Consider the following 22,165-nt stretch of genomic DNA (forward strand, 5'->3'; position numbering starts at 1 on the left):
AATTTCGTTTGGATCATATTTGCCTTTTTTTTCCTTTTGGCATTCTGGGTGTCCTTTTTTCAGATTTCTGCCCGAGGTCTTTAATAACCATTCTATAAAATCACTAAAACTGACAGTTTGGGTTACGATTTCATTAACCTAAACAGGAAGGACAATTTTACTGCTTTCTACCTACTGGGCACTGAAAAATCATTCAATATTTTACCTTACAGTACCTTAGGAATTAGATAAAAATAATAAGAAGAGGAAGAAGAGGGAACATTTTAACGAGAAAAGCAATGCATTTCCAATTAGCAATGGAACACAGTGTGTTTGCAGTCATACCCATGGCAGCTGTCCTGGAGCAAAATCTCATTCTTTACTTTGTTTCCACATCTGCATGTTTACAAGTAACAACACTGATTTATGTAAAGGATGTGCTCTTATCTGTAACGGCTCTGTGGCTCATCATGAGATATTCACATTAAAGATAAGACAGCTGAGTGTGAAGAGGATGTTTTATTTGCACAGGCAGTGAGACACGCACAGCTTAAATGTGCTAAAACTCTGTCTTACCTCCTCAGGACGGCTCAACACATGTCCCTCAGGGCCAGTGATCCCCTGCTCCAGGATCCGACGCTGCTCCTAAATACACACATTCATGCACACACACACACACACACACACACACACACAAACCATGTGGAAATGTGAGATGTTGAGTCATGTGCAGGTGCACGCATGTTCCACATGACCAGCCTTGGCAGTAATAACCATGTATGGCAATGACCTCTATGAATATTCATCCTCATCTGTTGGCTATTAAAAGCTGCGTATTGAACATTTCATCGTGACTCTGGAGAAAATGATGTGTCACAGCTTTTAAAGACTTTTTAAAGCACAGACAGGCTGTCAGCCTTTGTGCTCGATGTGCTGGTGACAGGCAGCGCCTTGAGACACTTGGAGCTTAGGGGTTTATGTTCCACAGATGCCAATTTTAAGAGCAGCACCCAGCAGAAAATCATGAGTCTAATCATCCCCAGGCCTCGGTTCATTATGGAGTGAAGTGTCGTACCTCAGCTACAATGTCTCCATTCTCAGCGTGCACCTGGGCGATGGCTCCCAGATCACGGATCACACTGAACACCTCGTACACCTGCAGCAAAGAGGAGGATACAGTTACAGTACGATCTCAGATGCACAAATGCAACTTCTTTTCTGCCAACACAAATCTTGAATTCTACTCTTTAAGTCTCATACTGCACGCACTGTGACTGATGAGCTGTCTTTTTTCTTTTATCTCTGACATGTACAAAGTACATTTTTTCAAGAACACATGTAGTCAGTGAGTGGTCGCCATGGAGAGAACCATCTAATCCAGACAGGGTTACAGACATTAGTTGAACATCCTTAGCTATTTTATGAGAAAACATTTGAGGTGTGTTTTTTGAAGAAGATTGTTTTCTGCCTTTGTTTTTTTCTAACTGACAAAAAAACACAAAGTCAGACACCAAATGAAATATAGTCAGTGAAAATATTCTTTTAATACTGAAAACCCAGGTTATCAAGTTTCAGCACAACGTGTTTATAAAACATTTTGTCAAATGCTTTGACGAAGACGTCACGTCAAATTTCATAAAGCTTGTTTTTTTAAATATTTTTTGTAGTTTATTCTGGGAAGTTGCTGCTTTTCTGTTTCTCTGGGTTTTTTAGATTTTAACATTTTTTGCAACCGTCTCCTGGGAGAAGCTTTTTGTTGTACTGTCATCACTATGCTCATGAAATATTATTGGCTATCTTATTTTTTGCATCTAAAAATATATCTGAAAATATCACTAAGATTAGTCACCTGTGGACCGACTACTTTCCTTTCCACCCTTCTATTACAGTACTGTCAGATAGGCTGTTCTAAACAATTCCAAATTTTATCAGCTCTAAGGCTGCAACTAACATTTTTGTTCATTATTAATTGAACATATTTTTGAATAATCAATGTAGTCCATTAAATACTATAAAAAATCCAGGTTAAAATTTTCCCTGAGGCCAAGGTGACACCTTAAAATTGCTAATTTTGTACAAGCAATACTCCAAAATCAAAAGATATTCAACTTAGTACGATTTAAAACAGAGAAAAGCAGCAAATCCTCACATTTGAGATCAACTAATCTTTTTTCAGCACAAATAAGATCTTTCTTCAGTATCAGTGCTGGATAATGGACACTGCAGTCACAATCAGACCTGCTCTATTTAACTAATTCTCTAGTTACATCATGCATCATGTTACGCCCCCAAAAATAATGTAAAATCAACTCAACAATAGTTACTCTGAATAGTTTTGTGCTTGAAATAAAACATGGCCCCTGAATTTCCCACAGTAAGTGAGTCTGCCTCTGATTCACTGTTTAAGCAACACAATGACTTCACGGACTGAAGGAAAACTGACGTGTTGAATGAGTCATCATCTCCCGGCTGCCAAACATGCAACAATAAAGAGCCATCAAAGTTTGACATGGGAGAGAAAATGATAAACTCTGGCTGCACTGGGACGTCAGCATTCTTCACACAGGTGCAAATACCAACACGGATCTGTTTCAAAACAGCTTTCAAGTAGGATTAATTCATTTTTATCATGAGTCAGGGAGAAACTTGGATGGAGATGCTGCTTTCATTACCAGTTCAGTCTCCCAAGAGAAACACACAGACAATCAGTATGAAGTGATGCCTTGCCAAGACAAACACACTCACGCTGTAACTCAAACTGTGGAAGTTCAAGAGCCAAAATCATGGCTGCGTTATGACTTATACCTTATTATAATGTTGATCTTATTGTAGACTACTAATATCTGTCTCTGCTTGTTCCAGTTATCACTTAAATCCACTGAGCTGTGTGTGAACCAGTTTGATGAAAATCTTAGAAAGCTGATAAAATGTATATATAAGAAGTATTTTACTAGCTTACTGTGCTTTTCGCAGCTTAACACAGCTGTGGTTAATTCTGGCTGAGCTCTCAGTATGCATGAAAGCAGCAGCAAACAAATACGATTTTGTTGTTTTTTTGGCTAATCCAATGAATGCCTCTACAGTAAACAGCTTAATCTTTGTCTGTGGATTCATTTGCGTTCTGTCATGTCTCATATCTCACACATCAAAGATTACAATTTGGCTAACTGCAGTTTAAATAGATCACCGGAATAATGTGCAGCAACACGTTTCATTTTAAAAGATAATCCCAGTTCGATTAGATTTGATGTAGGAGAAGCTGCACCTCAATAAGGCCTATGAGCGTCACGACATCCAAGATATTATATGGGATTATGATTTGATTTTAATTAAAATTTTTTAAATTTTTTTTAAAAAATGCCACAACACAGCTTGCTCTGTTTGTAAGAAACACACTGCAAGACAGAGAACGAACCAACCTGAGCATCACTAAGCTGGAAAACATCCTTATAAGCCAGATAGACCAGGAAAGAGTTGACACCTGAAAAACACATAAATCACTGTAAAAACATGGGGAAGTTGATCATTATGTTGGGACTCAAGTTCTTGTAATAATCTTTTAATCTTTTTAATTTCACAGTTTGTTTTCTCTTGGCTCATTGTTACATTAGAGTGATGTGTGGTCTGATGATGTAAAGATTGTGCTGCAAATTCTGTATTACAGCTGCACAAAACTATTTTATCAACAAAATCGCAAAGCTGGGAAACAATAAAGCATTCAGTAACTGAGATTTGGCAAATTGGTCTTTTATATAGTAGGGTGTAGCACACAGCAGCCTCTAGGGGTCACTAGTGAGGCTTTTAGTCTTTTTTTTTTCTCTATTGTCCCATTGGGATTCTCTGAAAATAGTTTAGAATTTAGCATAATGTTTGCAGTTTAATGCCATTTAACGCCAGTGTGGTCGTACCGTGATCCTTCACAAGCGCCTCCATCTCCTCCTGGATGCCTCTGTGCCACTCGGTGATGTCGATATGCAGCGAGTAGTCGCAGCAGGACTTGCTGTCGGCCCACTCACGCCACTGCTCGAAGGCAGAGATGAGGCTGAAGCCTGGCTCAGGTACCACATGGTCAACTGAATACACACACACACACACACACACATATGGTCAACCACAATAACTCACACCCTGTTATCTCATATTTGATATTATAGTATTCTGATCCGCTGATGATGTGTCTCTGAGACAGATTGTAGTTCACATCCGGCAGCCAAATGTTTTCCCAATTTGTCTAAAGTGAGCAATCACATATTGTCTTCCATGAAAAGAAGCAGATACATGACTCCTGTCTGTATACAAACCTGTGCTCAAAACAAAAACCATCATCTATTCATGCTTTCCACCAGACAAAGATGGTCATATGGGCTCAAGATGTTCTTTTTGAAGATGTTACTTTTCAGAGTTTTCAGACACGTACGAGAACATAATGTGAGCATAATGACCCACGTGTACTGATGCAGAAGAGAACACTAATGGTCTCTTCTGCTTCAATGCAAAAAGGGCCATCAACTACTCATTTCAGCACTAATTCATGTCACATTACACGTGTTTCTAACTGCCTTTATGTGTGACTTGAGTAATCAGATCCCTGTTGTTATCTGTAAGACCTGTCCAACCCTGTGTGTGGGTGTGCAGCCGTCAGTGTTCAGTCTTAGGTGAAAACAACACACATGGCGAGTTTGTTTTGCTGTGAAGGAGAGGAGAGTTCAGCTGCTGAGTCAGCAGAGGGAGGGCCAGTGTTAGAGAGGGAGTTTTCATTTAGCTTTGTTATCTTTTTACATTAAATCATCTTGTTATCTTTACAGTCTTGCATCTATTTACAACAACATAAAAATCAAATTAAACCACTGCTAGGGTGGTTGATTAAGTATATCTAAGGACTATTACTCAAAGAGCTAAAACTCAAGAATCTTGGTATTGTGAGTCAAAGAGTGAAGCCAGGGAAATATGTGGTCAACACACAAAAAAACAGCGACTAATCCACAAGAGAGAGAAAGTAAATTCCCTTCCTGGCTCAGTCAGCACAGCAGTCAGCCCCCCGTGGTTCTGAGTCCTCAGAGCAGATGGACAGTTTTATATTTTGGCTCTGTCATGAACAGGCCTGGCAACCTTTCTGTTCTCATCAAGATACTTTCAATTAAATCCAATCAGTGAATGAAGAGTCACTGCAGGGAAAGACGCACTGCAAAAACCAAAGTCAGCTTTGATTCACTAACAGAAAGGACTGGAAGGAAACTGAATGAAACTGACATTAAGCCGATGATCCATCAATCACGAACAGCAGGACCTTCGCGGTAAATGACTTACTGATCATCGTGGTGCCTCCTGCCAGCGCTGCCTTGGTGCCCTGGTAGAAATCATCAGCAGACGTCATGCCTCGATCAGGCATCTGGAAACGCGTGTGCACATCGATGCCGCCCGGCATCAACATGCGACCGTGGGCGTCGATGGTTTTTACCCCGCCGGGCACAATGAGGTTTTCCCCAATTTGTCTGAAGAAGACAATGTCATATATTACATGACAGAAAAACGTGTCTACTGTATATTTAAAGTTGAAAAAGGCATCAAGTGATTATTGAAGAGATTTTTTAGGCGTCAGTGGGCTCTTGCACTTCCTTCATTTTATGATAAATTTCCCCTGAAGAAGAGTCAGCGCTCTGGATTCGAGAGTTTCAAGTCTGGTTCCAGATGTCAGCGTTACCTACATCTCCAATTTTTTCAGTGATTCAAATTCTTGTGCAGTGGTGATTCACAGCTGCTTTGCCAGTTGGGAAAACAATTGAGCAAATCAGGGGCTTTGTATGCAGGAGTAAGCATGTTTTAAGTCAACACAGCTTCCAGGTTGGGAAAAATAATTCTCCTCCCAAACAGAAACAGCTGACATGAACACAATGTCAGACTGAATAATGATGTGAAAACGACATAGCAATTCAGACTGATTGTCAGTCAAGTGGATTTCTTGCCTAGAATGAAATATCTTCCCAGGTTCAATCAACAAACATAAAATAAAATAAATCAAATAAAGAAACAATAAAAAAAACACAGCTGTTTAACATCTGCTTGGAATATTTTGCATGTATTATTTAACAAAACACTGTCATCCAGACATTACAACAATACCAATGATAAATTCAATTTACATTAAATACAACAAACACAAAGCATCAAACTATGAGGCTGTATGGTGTTAAATTACAAGTCAAATAACAAAAGACTGAGCTATAAAACAACTTGATTAAGAAAGGCTCCCTGTTTCATATAGAGACATTTTTCATTTAAATCATTTTTTTGGTATCTTATGGGGTTTATGGATGAATAACAGAGGTGTAGTTGGAGATATTACTATTGTCTTTTCACTACTGTCCCTAATTTTGCGTATATACTATACGTATATTATAAACATAATAAAGAAGATCAACTTGATTTAACCGTGGAGAGAAAACTCTAAACTCACTTGATGACTCCATCCTCCATATAGATGTCAGCACAGAAGGACTGGTCATCGTTCACAATCTTCGCTCCTTTGATCAGGAGACGGTCGCTCTGGAAGACAATAAAGATAATAAGTCAGTGCAAATTAAGTTTCACTACATGTAAAAACTTTAAATACGTCATCAGGTAAAACTGTGGGAACCAGACACTGCAGATCCGAACACACACGAACTAGTCTGAGATTTTATAGACGTCTATAAAAATACGCTTACAAGGGTGAGTATCCGATTTGGCTCGATTGGATGTGAGATTAAGTGTGTTTGATGAAAGATATTTTGGGAAATGTCACATAAAAGAGTGAATTGGCACTCGCAACAAAACATAAATACTCTGAACCTGCCGAAGCAGCCTCTGCTTGGCCTTTTTAGGATTCATTCTGATAAAGAGCGCACGGCTGTGCAATGTCTTTCAACTGGTATTGGCTTTCTTCCTCTGCACACACACAAACAAATACCCACTAAACACACAGTACACACTCTTAATTCTATAACACATGGATACAGGGAGACACAGGCGACGACACAGAGAACAGAGAGCTGTGATGTTTGGATCAGCACCATGTTTCTGTGTGGATGTTTTAACAATGACACTGTTTATAATGTTGAGAGAGGAATTAAAGGAAGGCTGATTTAAAAAGATGCACAGAGACAGGACGTAGAAGCAGGGAAATGAGGGAATGAGCCAAATACGAACAAAGGAAGGAGATACAGTAGAGTTTGGAATATAAACAGTGTCAGAGTGTATCAGTGCAGTTTAAAAAAACATCTTGCTTCACATTTTTGGCAGTAGTCACACCCTTTGCTTCCCTCTTTAAGTGAAAATACAGACTGTCTAAGGAGGGGTAGTGAGGTCAAACAAAAAAAAACAAAACATGGAAGGGACCTATCGCTTCAAGTGAAGTGGGGTTTTTTTCTTTTCTTGCAATAATAATAAAATTCTACATAGATGAAAATATGATCCCATACAGTTGTATTTATTTATTTATTCATTCATATGTTTTTATTGTACTTCTTTGATGAATGACTACAGTACACATTTTTTGTAATTTACTGCAACCGATTTAAGTACAGATAAGTGCAAAAAATCTCAAGGTCTCAGTTCACCATTTTATTTCTTCAAGAAAGAAAATACATGACATGGTAATAGAAATAAATAATCCTTTTTTGTTGTGAAACCTAGTGACTCATTAAAAATAAAATGATTTATTGACCAGTTTCAAGTGTTTTTCTTCTCACTTTTATTTTTTCCAATTGTGTATTTTGGTTAACTTTTTAACTTTTTTTATTTTAGGTAGGGAGTCTTTAACTCATGTTAAGTTTAGAGAAAATTGTCACTACTTTACTTAATTGCAGCAGTTTAGTAGTGCAGTTCTGCAGCAGATATAGATTGAAAATGTAAACAACCATGATCTGTATTTGGTCTGCATGGAATATTTTGTCTGTTTAGAGTATTGTATGGAGCTACTCAATGTAGATGCACAACAGTATAATATCAGAAAAGTGATCTCTCCAGCCAGAATTTCCTTATTTCTAACATTTATCTCTAAATCCAAACAAAGAACAAACTTCTAGGTGGTCTTGTCCAGAGGAGTGAGTAGGCTCAGCATGTTTCACAGCAGAAACAGAAAGTGTAAATGTTTATCACAGCTTCTCTTGCTGGTGGTTGCTTCCCGCTCTGCCTGAATAATAAAATTAGAGGAAGAATTCACTGGTGAAACAATGAGGACAGCAGCCAGCCTGCAGACACACCCCTCTGTCCTCCTCATGTGTTCGTGTCGCAGTAACAGACATGAGAGAGAACCAATCAGACTGCGGAGCATGTAATCAATCATCCACGCCTGCCGCTGTGCCACTTGTCTCTGTGCAGGGGAGAGGAGGGGGGGAGGGTGTCTGCCACCTCCACAACCTCCCACCCTGAGCCCCTCACCCCCTCCGTCCCTCACTCGAGTCACCCCGGCGGCTGGGGCCCTCTGTCCAAAAAGGGAGTGGCAGCTCTGGTCACAAGGACTCCAGCATCCCCGGCTAACAAAGGCTGCTCTGTTTGAGCCGCTGCCGCTAGCTACCGCACGGCCAGCAGCCCAGGCCCCGAGCACAACTGCTGCTCTGCAAAGGCTCCCAGGCAGACCCCGCCCTGCATCTGAACCAGCACATACAGCTCTATTACTTCATGGTATTTTAATATTCAAGACTCATATTGTAATAATCAGAGTTCTCTGCCACAGATGTAGAACAAATAAAACTTAATTGCTGCAGGACCAGGAGCAGGTGGAATTTGCCAAAATATGACATTTTCTATCTGTTTTAGATGTTACTGTTGTTTTATTTGCGAATATTTAAAAAAAAATATCAGGTTCCAGGTTCTAAAATATGCTGCATTTCCCTGTTTTATGTCACTGTAAATTGAATGTCTTTTAGTTTTGGACTGTTGGTCACACACAAGTACAATTTTCTGACATTTTATAGACTAAACAATGAGTCAGAAAAATAATTGACAGATAAATCAATAAATAATTGTAATCTTAATCTTTTGAAGCCTAGAACTATTTGTCAGGTGATGTAAACAGATATGGAAAGGTCATATCCATCCAAAGCCTATATATACCTATTTTTGAAACAAAACGTTATACTTTAGATATATTTTAGCATCCAGTTTGAGTACTTGAGATGTTAAAGGTACACTTCAGCAATTTAGAACAGCACTTCTACAAAGCTGGGGGACTCACAACGAACAGGTTAAAAAAAAGAATGGTCAAAATTGAAGCAGCAGAGCCCAAGATATCCTGACTTTTAATCCCTAGTATGGATCAAGCTCGAAAACACTGGATCCTACATTTCCCGTAATTCTGCATATTTCATACCCTCCCTGCCTCCCAAATGCCCAATTATTTCAAGCCCCAAACTTCCAGAGGCTTTCTGTTAAAAAGTCTCAAGCCCAAACTGAGATTTAAAAAATAAATAAATAAAAATAACTCGATTGACATAATCAGGGTTATATTTCAAAGTTTGGAAAGCTCCCTCCAGAGCCATAGAAGGTATTATACAACTGCTTTCACATGTTGAGTGGTGCTCCTCGTGACGAGTTAACTGAACCTCATGTGTAAAATCCATGGAGTGCACCTTTAAAGGAGCAGTGTGTAGAATTTAGTGGCATCTAGCGGAACGGACTTGGCAGAAATGGAATAAAATATTCATAAGTATGTCTCAATTAGTGTATAATCCAATGAAAATAAGAATAGTTGTGATTTCGTTAACTTAGAGTGAGCCCTTTATATCTACAAAGGGAGCGGGTCCTCTTCAACGGAGCCTGCCATGTTGCGCCGCAATGTTTCTACAGTAGCCCAGAACAGACAAACCAAACACTGGCTTTAGAGAGGGACTTTCACGTATCCTACACACTTGGAAGGGGAGGGGAGGGATATTCAGTTTGTTGCAATCTGCAACCTCACCACTAGATGCCACTAAATCCTACACACTGCACCTTTAAGTTACACTTCATAAAACTCCGTAAATTGTTTTAATCTTGTTTTGCCAGTTTAAAAGAGAAAGCGTTTCTTGCTTGAAATATAAAACAGTTGCAGCCCTGTCTCAGTCCATGACACATTTTGTTTGAGACAATAAGTGTATCTTATCTTCTTTGATCTATACAGTAACCAGACAAACAAATACACAACATGCAAGATAGCAAATATAGCCATATCCTCTTTGTGTTTTAGAGAAAAACTGTTCTTAAACTGATTATGTTGGCAGCCGTACACTCATAGCTTTTCAGTGAAGAGGAGGGAAGACATACATGCAGTGCACAATCTAACAGTACAAATACACTTGAGGACTTCTGCTGACTGCAGCAGGTCTGGAAAATGCTTTGCAGTTGTCATCTGAAAGGTGTGGCGACGCTCTGACAGCACTGACGAAACTAATGCAAATAGATCATGTGGTAATCTTCGATGTATGTGGAGCAGACTGCTCTGGTGGAGCGACTGGCCTCACTCCAGCCCACTGCTGGCCTGCTCTCATCCCAAACAACTGCTTTGAAATATGCCGTTACATCATGTGCCTCATCACGACTGTCATTATCACATTACTTTCTGGAGTTTGCCAAGAGACTACGGTTCTTCATTCAAAGCTCATATTTTTACAAAGACCTGAACCCGCATGAGCCAAGACTAAAAGACAAAATTATCTTTTCTCAGAAAAAAAATCTCTTTTTTGATCCATAAAAAAGGGGATAGTTTTTGGGTTACTCAATGAGGTAGAGTTAGAATCTGACAAATTAAAAAGTTTTATTGTCTTTTAAAGGTTCAGTTTTTTAGCTGCCATGAATCCAGACTTGTATAATTATGTAATTCTATTGGCCCTCGCGGGGGTTGGAGTGTGTCTGATTGTACTGGAGCTGTGCCAAACATGACAGTGACCTTTCCTTCATGGGAACCTCTTACAGCCTCACGAACAGGATGTGAACGCAGCTCAATGGGTTCACTGTGACTAAACTGCTGTGTTTCCATTCCAGACTACAATACTTGCTTATGTATATATCATACCAGATGACATATGCAACTGGACATGCAGTTGCAGTTTGACTAGCAGAAAGGGAAGGCAGCCACAGTTTTGAAACAATTTGTACAATCTGTGATCCCTCATTAATCCTTAACCTGCCATCTTGACCTCCTTCAACTCCATTTCCTCCAAGAAAACATCAAGGTTTATCTAAAACCGGAGGCGTCACTTGGAGCACATAGAAGCATTGCGGTGAGGGGTGGGAGGGTGGGGGTGGGTGTTGTGCAAGGAAAAATGTGGAGCGGAAATAAAGTGGAATGAATCTGCTTTGAACAATAAACAAACAAAAAGAGTCCTCTGATGCTAGCCAGGCTATTAAAATGTTAGTTACATGATTTATTCAGACAGCAAAACAACATGTAAATTACAAAATGGACGAATCATTGACAGTTTTAAAAAAAATTCTTCTTGAGTTCACTATCAACAAAGCAGGAGAGCTTCTAAAAAAATCTGGCTTCTTCATTTACATCTTAACAATGTCATTTCAACAAAATCAGTTATGGTTGAGGAAGGTAATTGGGTCACAGGGGGGTTGTGGGCATGAATTTACAGTATTTATTTTTTCAAAAAAGAGCATGACAAAAAATGTTTGAGAACCTCTGCTGCTCATTAAACCTGCATTCATTTATTTTTTGACCACCTGGGGGCAGCAAAACAAGCTATAAACACAGCATTGACACATTAACACCTTATAATCTTGATGTAGTAAACCCGACCCCTTTCACATTATACACGTCTGACCCATTATACATAAAAATATTCATTACAGCAGCTTTAAACAAACATATTTATATGTTTGTTTAGTTAGTGCTAATGCTAATAGCTGCTGAATATGAGAAACAGATCGACAATGATGCAGTGTGGCAGTATAGATTATTTCTCTTTTACAGCCTGACAGATCAATTCGTTGTTTCATATGACACAGTTGCAGCAACAGGTGAAAACTAAAACACTCTGCAGAAAAAAAAGGTGCGCCTGTTGCCTGAAAGGAGTTAGTTTCATGAAATCAGGACAAAATCAGTTCAGGCGCAGTGAAAACGTCTGCTAGTGTTACCCGGCAACGCCATGTGTTGTTGTCCAAATGGAAAATATCCTGGGAACAGTTGTGAAGTCAGGTGGAGAACGTTGCCAGGTCAGACATTCAGCACTATGATTTATGTGTGTCCTGGATTATTCAAAAACCAGCCTGCAAGCGAAATCATCTCCATACACGTTCTGACATGTGCTGTAAAAACAAATGTTGACTGTTATACATTTAAAATATAACGCTTGCCCTTTCAAAAACTGGCAAAACAGGAATTGACTAAATCCCCAAGGGGATAAATGTGCAACTTAACATCTTGGCAAAATACAGCACAAAGTGGTTTGTTTATAAAACAAATATTAGGAGCTTTGGATGGATATGACCCTCTTGTATTGATTAACATCAGAGAAATCCATAGTTTTCAAAGGATGAAGAATTCACTTAAGGTTTCTCTGAAAAATTCACATAAATTCTCTCTTTGACTGAAAGATTTGCCTTAATTGTTTCTTTATCATTGAAAAAATCCCTTAAATTCTCTTTTTTTAAACTTAAAAATCTTAATTATATCTCTCCTTGCCTAAAAGTTTCACACCGAAATTTCTTTGATTGCAAGAAATCACCTTAAACTCTCTGTTTATCTGGAAAACTCCCCTCTTTGACCTCTTTCTGCAGTCGGGGACATAGTACAGCCAGAGGCATTGTGATCCTGTTACAAACTTTACTGAACAATCTTCTTCTTTGTTTAGGGGCTGATTAATGAAAAAGTTCATGTGCACACACACAAACAGACACACTGCCTATTTTCTCTGATGTCAGGCTTTATGAATGGAGGGAAATTCGGGATTACATTGAGCGTGAACAAAAACAAGGTTCGGCTGGTGGGTGATTGGGAAACCAGCATGCTGTGTTTGATGTGTGAAGAGACAGCGCCCTGCACTGCTGTGTACTGTGAGATAACAGCATGAACAGGCTGAAGCGACCTTAACAGTTACTGCACACACACTGAGATGTCACCTGAGACAACTACTGTACAACAGGTATACTAGCAGACTGCCTGATGATCTCTCATCCACTGAGGATTGTAGCCACACAGACGTTAATCCAGGGCAGTCTTATTATAGCCTGAATCTATTTTTACCTTCCCTTAACATGGACATTAAGGTGGCTTCACTTCACTAAAATGCCTTGTTTGTTCTTGATTTTTGCTTTGCTTTCATCTGTATTTATATCCTTCACTGTGCTGCAAAGCAAACGGCTCTTGTGTGAGGCAAAAATAACTTTGTCTCGACTCTAATGCTGAAACAATCAGCCAATTAATCGAGAGAAAATCTCACATGACTTAAACGAGAAATGACTTAATCGTTAAACTCATTTATTGAGCAAAATCACCAAACTTTTATTTGTTTCGGCTTCTCAAATGTGAGGTTTTTCTCATTTTTTCTCTTTTGTGTCATTTATGGCTGCAACTGACATTATGATTCATCGCTTGCGTGTTTTTTGGATTAAATAAGTAGTTGTTTCATGTTTGAAATGTCAAATAAAATTGTGAGGAATGCATATCACATGTTCCAAGAGTCCAACATGTTGTCTCCAATTCATTGTTTTGTCCAACCAACGGTCCAAAAGCTAATTCAATAAATGAAATCAAAGAGCAAATCTGCACATCTGAGAAGCCATAGCAAGTAGATGTTTTGCATAAATGGCTTAAACAACTCACTCATGATTAAAATGATTCAAAGATTAATTGATTATTTGACTAATCATTTCAGCACTAAAATTGTAAAATACATACATTTGGGTTTTGGGGCATTTTTTTGCTATTTTTTCTACATTTTAAAGACTAAACGATGTATTAATCATTAGTTGCGGCCATTTCTGATTCGACGTTCGCTTCTGTCGTACACCTCTCAACTCTGCTCTCGCTGAATTTGAATCTAAAATCACAAATAGGCATGAGTCAAAGAGGAGCTCCAATCCCAGGTGGTGAACTTGCGGAGGTTCATTCATATTTGATGAGAGCTGCCTTAAGTACTTCCCTGCCTGTGCAGCTGACCCAACTCCATCTGGCTAAGACAGACCAGTCAGCTCTACTGTTACATAGACATCAGTGCTCCACCCTGAAGACTGGAGAGCAAGTAAGGTGGGTTAATCATTTAAATTCAGCAATATATACACTAATCTAAACTCCAAATTTGATTGGCTTATGCGGGAAGACATTGAACACACAGTTCCTTTGTCACTGCTGCAGCCTTTCCTGTTTAGTTTTTATTGAATTTAACCTCATTCATTTCCTCTCCAGCCTCTGTTTGGTTTTTAATATGCTCATCCATTACCCGCTCTTCACACTGACGCCTGTTTAGTCGAGTAGCCCAGCAGTTACAGAAATATTTTTGTTACCTGAAGCACACAGGATTGAGACCCAGGACAAGCTAGAAAAGTCAAATCCAGGAAGTCACTGACACACTCTCCTATTCAGCAGCGACAGTCTCATGCAACACATTTATCACGCTCCTCCCTGATATGAAAGTACACAACTGTATGACCGAGCTACAGTATAAAAAGAAGCATGTATGTCCTCAGCTTTTAAGAAAAATAGACATTTTAAAGGAATAGTTCTGCCTCTGACCCCCTTTTTTCTTTCATGCAAGGTTCAAGAATAGGAAGTCTATCCATTTATGTCTGACCTAATCACTGTTGAAACTACAACCCCGTCTAATCCTCTGATCTCTCCACCAACTGGCTGCTGCGTCTCAAGCGCTCTCAAGAAAGAGGCTTAGGAGGAAAAAGATTCACCTGAGAGGCTGTCTGTTTTCACCAAAGACAGCGTGATATCAACACTGTCCAAAATATGTTTTGATTCATTACCAGAATTTTGTTTCTGACAAACCGTGTCAGTCATAAGTGTCTGACCAATAGTCGAAAACACAAAGATATTCAATTTACAATGAAATAAAACAGAAAAAAACAGCAAATCCTCACATTTAAGAAGCTGAAAACACAATGTTTGGAATATTTATTTGACCAAACACTTTAAAACAATTAACCAATTATCAAATTTGATATCAACTAATATTCGGTCAATCGTTTAATCAATTAATCATCTTATCTTTTCAGCACTAGTGCACAACTGTCACTCAGAGATGTTTTTGTACTGTTTTTTTATACTTGTACAAATTTGTATATCACATGAACATAATTTCATTTTCTGTTTCAGATCTGATTCTCGGCTAAAAGTCTCGGAGCAAACAATCAGCTTGTTTGACACACAAGACACACGAAGTGTTGTTGAGATTTTAGACAGGAAGCCTGGTCGACACTTAGGTCATTTCAGACATGGTTTTCTTTGGCTGCGCTGTCTGCATGATGGCCACGAGGTGCAGAATGGACACAGGTGAAGGCCTCTGCATGTGTTAAATAAATAAATGAGTATGAATGAGAATGACTTTGGGATTTCCTGCCTAGCAGCCGCCACCCCACCCATATCATGCCAGTGTCCTGATGATGGCTTCTTTGTTGTGGCCTCTTCAAATTGAGTTTTTCAGAGGGACTTTTGACTGAGCTGATACACTAGTTAACATCAATCAGGTTCTGCCTTAGGGGCCACCAGACCCTTTGGGCCCCTGGGCCTGTTTCTGGTAAGCCCTTTGAAGTATGAGCCAAATGATATCTAGAGTAGTAATGCATCTTTTTATCTGCACAAAGCATTCCCTCATAACTGTAGTAAAAGCCTGAGACCACACAGCTCCATCCATAGATCTTTTTATCCGCATGTCATTCTTTGACATTTTAACCCAATTATTTCACTTCACCCAATCAGAACGGAAAGACAGTGACCTCCTTACTGATCAGCTCTGCCTATATACATATTCCCGTCATTACACAGCTGAGAGTGAAACATGGAAGGAAATAGGACCCACTGTCCCCTCCCTTCCCCTGACTCCCCTCCCTTCCCCTCCCTATTCTCTACTTTCCATGGAAGCACCACCATCCCTGCAGCTCCGCTGTGATTTCAGGGAAATAATCTGCCTACGGTGACACCATTAATGTGCCCTTAAAGTCTCCCGCGCGCTCTAAAAATACAATTTAAAAAATCGAAGGCTGTTTTTCCAAAGTGAAAAAAAACCGTCCGGGCACTGAGCTTTATAGAGCGGATGCGGGGAAGCATTTGCCCCCACCAGTTGGTGTGCAGTGATACCCGGCTACCAGACACACCGTCTATAACAAAGACCACCGGCGTGAAATCTCTACTGTCAGACAAACCACGGACAAAGAATGGGACACTGAATGTCAACCTGAAACAGAAATGAATATTCTAAGACTAAATGTCAGATCTGTTTTATCGGGAGATGAGCACTTGTCGCAAAGATGCTGTAAAAAAATCACATTTTCAGCCTCACCACGCGATCTGTGGCCTCATCGATTGATCGATCCTAACGTGCGTTTAGTCACAGTGAAACAGATTTCACGTTAAATCCGAAATGCATCTGCAAAATGCATTTAAAAAAGCCACGCTGTGCAGTCGTATCCTTCACGTCTGAGCGCAGGTTTTGTGTCGCGGAGCGCAGCGGCGCAGGGACCATGCCGCTCCGGTGACATCCTGCGCCCACACCCGCAGGCCCACACGACCAGACACCGGACACCAGACTGGATTTACTCTCAGCTACTTCAACATCAAAACTGTCCCAACACTCACTGTGATGCGGGGGATGTTCTTCTTGCCCTGATAGCCAGACATCTTCACCGGTGGTTCGTCTCGCGCTGCGCCGTGGACCGCTATCTGTGCAACGGGATGTGCGGATTACTGCTGGTCGCCGGGTTGAAACGAGGAGGATGATGATGAAGAGGGGGAACGAGCAGCCGGGATGGTCGCAGTTGATCCTTGGGAGGCCACAAATTTGAAGAAAAGAAAAACCCCAAACTATCTCTCAACTCCGGATCGCGTCCTGGCAGCCTCCCGGTCTCCGCCGATGCACCAAACCTTTCCTTCCCAGACGGAGTCAGACAAGAGGGGAGGGAGGGACCACGGCCGAGCCTCTTCCACATAAAAGAACTCCACGGAGCATGCGCAGAGCCTCGCCCTGCTCCATTGACAGGAGAGAGCCAGTAATGCCATCAATTGCTCTCCTTGGATTAGGGAAGGCAGAGAGTGCAGACCGCAAACATCCACCGACCGAACAAATGAACGCTGCAAGGAACACCCAGCAGCCATCTTAACTCAAGTCACTCAGTCTGTTTGTGTCTCAGTCTGAATTCTTCCAAAAAAAAAAAAATAAAATAAAACATGCTAAACTCAGCCACTGCACAGAGTGAGATACTAATTACACCTGTTTCCAGCTTAAATGAACTCCAGTCAGTCTTCTTGTTGGAGATTTAAACTGTCCCAAGATAGTTTCAAGATGTCATTAACAATAAGTGTCACTTGTTGGGACCAGGAAGGACAGGAAGTGTAGAAAAGTGAAACAATATAAGGGGATGATGGGATTTATTTTTTCCACAGTTTGAAGAAAAATAAACTTGCATAGCAGCTGATCTTTGTTATCATGTTTGATCATATGTTTGTGTATTGTTTAAATATATATGCAGCACTGAGCAATATGATGATTTGGAAGTTGTGTTTTAGGAGTAAATTGTGGTTACAAACTGATGAGTTTATGTATTTTTGTTTCTCTTCTTTTAATAAATGCTAAACATAGATGTGATTATATCTGATAGGTGGCTATACATTTATTTATCATGTTAGGGTAGCCTATATACTGTGACCATGTCCTTGCACTTTCATCACTGCAGATAATTTATGTGGGTTTATACTGCAGTGCTGGGCCTGCGCTGCGTGTCTACACATCAACATATATAATGGAAATATATGTGAAAACTACAAAATATTTATTAGATCAATTGTTACTTATGGAATTAAACATATAAGCTATTTTTTATTTATTCAGTTATGTTTATTTCCCAGGGATTGTGTAATGGATATTTTATATGTAGCAACATGTACAGTATATATGTGGTTGTATGTACTGTATGAGTATATGCATCGTTTTTAATTTTTTTCTTTTCATGCTGCTATTGTGTCTTTGAATTGAGTGTTTTCTGTGTGTTTTTGTTTTGTTTTTGTCCATTATAAAAAGCAAAATCATAAAATATTACTTTTTTTTTCTTAAATGGCATTGGTAGAAATCACAGAAGCCAGATACAGTATATGCACACACCTATCTGATATTTGGTTTATTTTGAAGCCCCAATTGAGGCTTCTCATAAGAGAAGAGCTCACTTCAATGTGGATGAAATCCAATAACCTAATGCTCAATAGGCCTGATGTCTCTGCTCCAGAGGCAAAATGCAATAATACTTTGATGTTGAAAAATTAATTTTTAAAATGTTCTATATGAGCCAAGAAGTTATTATCTGAGGTCCATCATTTATCTGAAATGTAGATCTTTGCAGTCTGCTAATGTCTCTCTCTCTCTCTATCTCTCTCTCTCTCTCTTTTTAATCAAGCATGGACCTAAGATGTTGGCTAGCTTTAAATATCCCATCATTTAATGTACTGTCTTTTATTGTTGATATGCAACAACAAATGGATTACTTCCATGTGCATATTCTTATATCAGGGAAGAGTAGAATAAGCATGTCAGACTTTGATGTAAGAGATAAGAGAGAGTCAGTAATGAGTGGATTGTGTGGCTAATGCTTCCAATCAATATGTAACATGATACCAGGGCTCAACACCACTACCCCAAAGCTTTTAACAGCATCCTGGGTGCTTAAATATTAAGTAAAGGATGTATCGATACTGTTAGTGCCAGAACAAGAACAACTTGAGTTTGAACCAGCAGTAATAAAAAAAGTTGACAGATTTTTCCTGCAAGTCATGCAAGTCAGAGCCATCAGCTCCACACCCTCAGTTCTGCTGTTAAAGAGCATGAACGCCCAGGGGACCTTTTGCACAATAATGCTGCAACCATGCATTACATCATGTGCGCATTCACCAGTGTGTGTTCACATGTGTGTGTGTGTATGTGTCGTTTATAACCAGGCAGGGTGGATGATTCATATTCACCTTTTTTGCAGATTTTTCTCCTTCAGACATGCTAGCACTGAGTTAGCAGGGGTTTGCTGTTTTGATCAAGGACACACTTCAGCAGCTCCTGGACACACACTCTGCTGCAGTGTTGCATTATCAGCCAACTAACTGTACTGAGCAGCAGAAGGGAGGAAAAAATCATCACTAATGTCAGCTCTAAATAACAGGAGCCACTCCCTCTGGCAGCTCTTGATGGTGGGTCCTTCATCTATTCTGTTACATCACAGTGCTTTCTGGGAAATGGAGTCAGGGCAAGTTGTCTGGTATACACTGACTGTAAGCAAACTCAATCGAGTGGCAAAGGTTATAATTGAAATACTTTATGATGGAAATGGCGCAGTTTTGTGCAATGTTGTATGACAGATATTACAGCTGGAGAGACAGCAAGACACAAAAAAAGACAGATTGAGACAGACAAAAGAGAGAATGAGCATGCAAAATGAAGAAAATTACCCTTTTATCATCCAGATTCTGTAGAGCTTCTTTCCCCGTGCTCTCCCTTATCTCCACCCTCCTCGGCTGGGAGATGTCGGTCTGCCGGTCAATGACTCGCCCGTCACTCTTGCCTCTGCACGCCGAGAGAGCATCAAAGTCCAGGGTCTTGCTGTCCGAGGAGCCTTCCACCGGGCAGAAAACGCCACAGAATTTCTGCCGGGGCCTGGCAGGGCTGTCAGAGCCCATGCTCTTGAAGAAGGCTGGCACTTCCCCGGCGGTCGACATGCCTTGCAGGCGGGGGGCTTTGAGGTTTCAGGCGGTGTAGCTGCACAGATGCTCCGAGTCTCCGCGTCTTGTATTCTTGTTGTTTTTTTTCTTCAGCTCCGCACGCCTGGACAGCCACCGCCTTTACCAGTATTCAAGCGCAGGTGGTCGCACTGTGACAAAAGCGGAAAAAATATGTAAGGCTAATGCTGCATGAAAACACTCCCACTGTAGAAAGAGCAAATGCACCATAAACCTATGTAGGCTGTTGTCTGATACTGAAGGGAGATATAATAAAATGAACGTCTGCCACTGTTCCTTCTGTAACAGATCAGCAAACAGTTTTGAATTGCTTACTCATGAGTCTAAATGAGCTTCTAGCCTGCTGCCAATATCCTTATGCGACTTCACCAGCATATAAGAGAGAGACCTACAGTCTAGCTGATAAAATAAAGATCCAATAGGCAGCAGGAGGAGGATATTTCCTGATGAAGGATTACCTGTAGCCTGTGTGAACCCGTCCAGAGACTGGCGGTGCCAGGAGCGCATCAGATGTGACTGTCCGGAAGTGATCCGTTCTTTCTTGTCCAAAGTAAAGACTTGTTCTACAGAGCTCTATCTAATCCATCAGGGTACAGTGACCTGCCTGCCAGTGAGTCCGAAAGCTGTTTGATCTAATAAGTAAAACATGGGATGGAATTATATATCTGTAGCGTATACAGTGAGTCTCTGCAGGGCGTTTCTGATAGAAGTTTGAGGTCAACAGGCGATCAGCACCATGGATAGTTCCTCCAAGTCACACCCAGTCCAACAATGAAGGGCGCTGTCCCTTCAGCACCACACCCCGCGCTCCCACACACAGATAACTACCATTTACTTTATATTTACTTGGTGAAAGTTTCAGCTGCATTATGTCACAAGACACATCAGACTGTAGGGCATAAAATCACAAGGTTCAGTTTTTCACATAGTGGGAGATTGCTTTCTAATATAACCTTGCAACCCCAAAGTAGTTCTTATTAATCTACAAAGCATTAGTAAACAATTTATTAAACATTGATAAATATAATAAACATGCCTGCTGCAATCAACTCAAAATGCATACGGTAAGCTGATATGTGCAATGCTATGTTGATCCCCACTGGGAAATTCAGATGTCTCAGTAGCCATATAGCACACAGAGGACAGACAAAAAATGCTGAATCATAAAGAAATTATACACATGTAGTAATGACATATAGAGTATAATGGAGGGAGAGCAATTTGCAAAATGGCAGTTATGACTAAATATGCTCAAAAGAGTACTGTAGTAGCTTAGAGTAACATTAAACCAATAGTAACTTGTTGTCTAAGTGTGAATGGATTGGCGAAGTTTCTCATCACTGAAAGACAAACTGAGACTGTGGACCCATTTCGATCAAAATAACCCTGATGATGTCTTCAGGGTTATCTCTGGGCTTGGAGACTGAAAAACAGAACGTTTGAGGTGCAAGCTGGGGGTAGGGAGTTCCAAAAATGCGTGCATTTACCAGGCAGCATTCTGTGAGTTGCATTATGGGAAATGTACGATCCAGTGTTTTTAGAGTGACTAAAAGTCATAACATCTCAGCTGCTGCTGGTTTGATTTTGACCATTTTTTTTTAAAAAAAAATGTGTCCTTAACTTTATGGAAATGCAACAAAAAATCTGTTGTCTATAAGTATATTAGCATATCAACCACCCTAGTCAAGATATTTGTAGGCACCAGGTCAGATAATCTGTATGGAAACCTCTGTTCCAAGAACTTTACTGTAGTAGGGATACAGTACTAATCCAGTGGGGTCAGGACATGACTGTCCATCACTTCATTATGATTTGATGTTGTTAGTTCTGAAAGCACCACTGAACACAACTAGAATCTCTCACTATCCAGTGAAAACTCACTACACGTTCTGTTATCCTGATATTGATTGTTACCCCTGCAAACCCTGCACAGCAAACTTCTGCTTAGGCCAGTGTTTTCACACTTTGCAAACTTGACACTTTTTAGCCTCAGATTGACTTTTCCCACAAGGTTATAATTCATTTGATGCATTTTACTTTCCACTATTGTATAACATATATGAAGTAATATAATGCCTGTCACTCACTGCACTTAATAAATATAAATCTGTAATCACATTGCTTGAGTTCACAGTTACTGAATACTAAATGCCAAATGTATATTAAGGATGTGCAGTGATACACTGTATATATTTCCCTGCTCTTGTATGTCTTTTCATCATTTTTCCAGTGTCCATAAAGTGACCTTTTACCATTTGAAAAAAACACATTAAACTCAGATTAAGACTG

The 22,165-nt window shown here is 40.0% G+C and overlaps 1 protein-coding gene across 2 annotated transcripts in view; it reads right to left on the bottom strand.

Annotated features, from left to right (window-relative positions):
• The window catches only part of dpysl2b (dihydropyrimidinase like 2b), a 32,394-nt gene extending 12,387 nt beyond the window's left edge, over positions 1-20,007 (bottom strand). Inside the window, exons 1-7 of one of the 2 annotated variants that reach the window (XM_044333709.1) lie at positions 19,589-20,007; positions 6,434-6,522; positions 5,287-5,471; positions 3,888-4,052; positions 3,399-3,460; positions 1,055-1,135; positions 556-624 (exon numbers count right to left, since the gene is read on the bottom strand). In XM_044333709.1, coding sequence (XP_044189644.1) covers positions 556-624; positions 1,055-1,135; positions 3,399-3,460; positions 3,888-4,052; positions 5,287-5,471; positions 6,434-6,522; positions 19,589-19,855 — 918 coding nt within the window. In that variant the 5' untranslated portion in view covers positions 19,856-20,007. Of the gene's footprint in view, positions 1-555; positions 625-1,054; positions 1,136-3,398; positions 3,461-3,887; positions 4,053-5,286; positions 5,472-6,433; positions 6,523-16,741; positions 17,241-19,588 lie in introns of those variants that run through there. The other variant, XM_044333710.1, reaches the window with a different exon arrangement.
• Between the last annotated feature and the right edge of the window lie 2,158 nt (positions 20,008-22,165).

Source organism: Thunnus albacares, chromosome 18 (genome assembly GCF_914725855.1).
Source record: "Thunnus albacares chromosome 18, fThuAlb1.1, whole genome shotgun sequence".
In the NCBI taxonomy this organism is placed as follows: Eukaryota; Metazoa; Chordata; class Actinopteri; order Scombriformes; family Scombridae; genus Thunnus; species Thunnus albacares.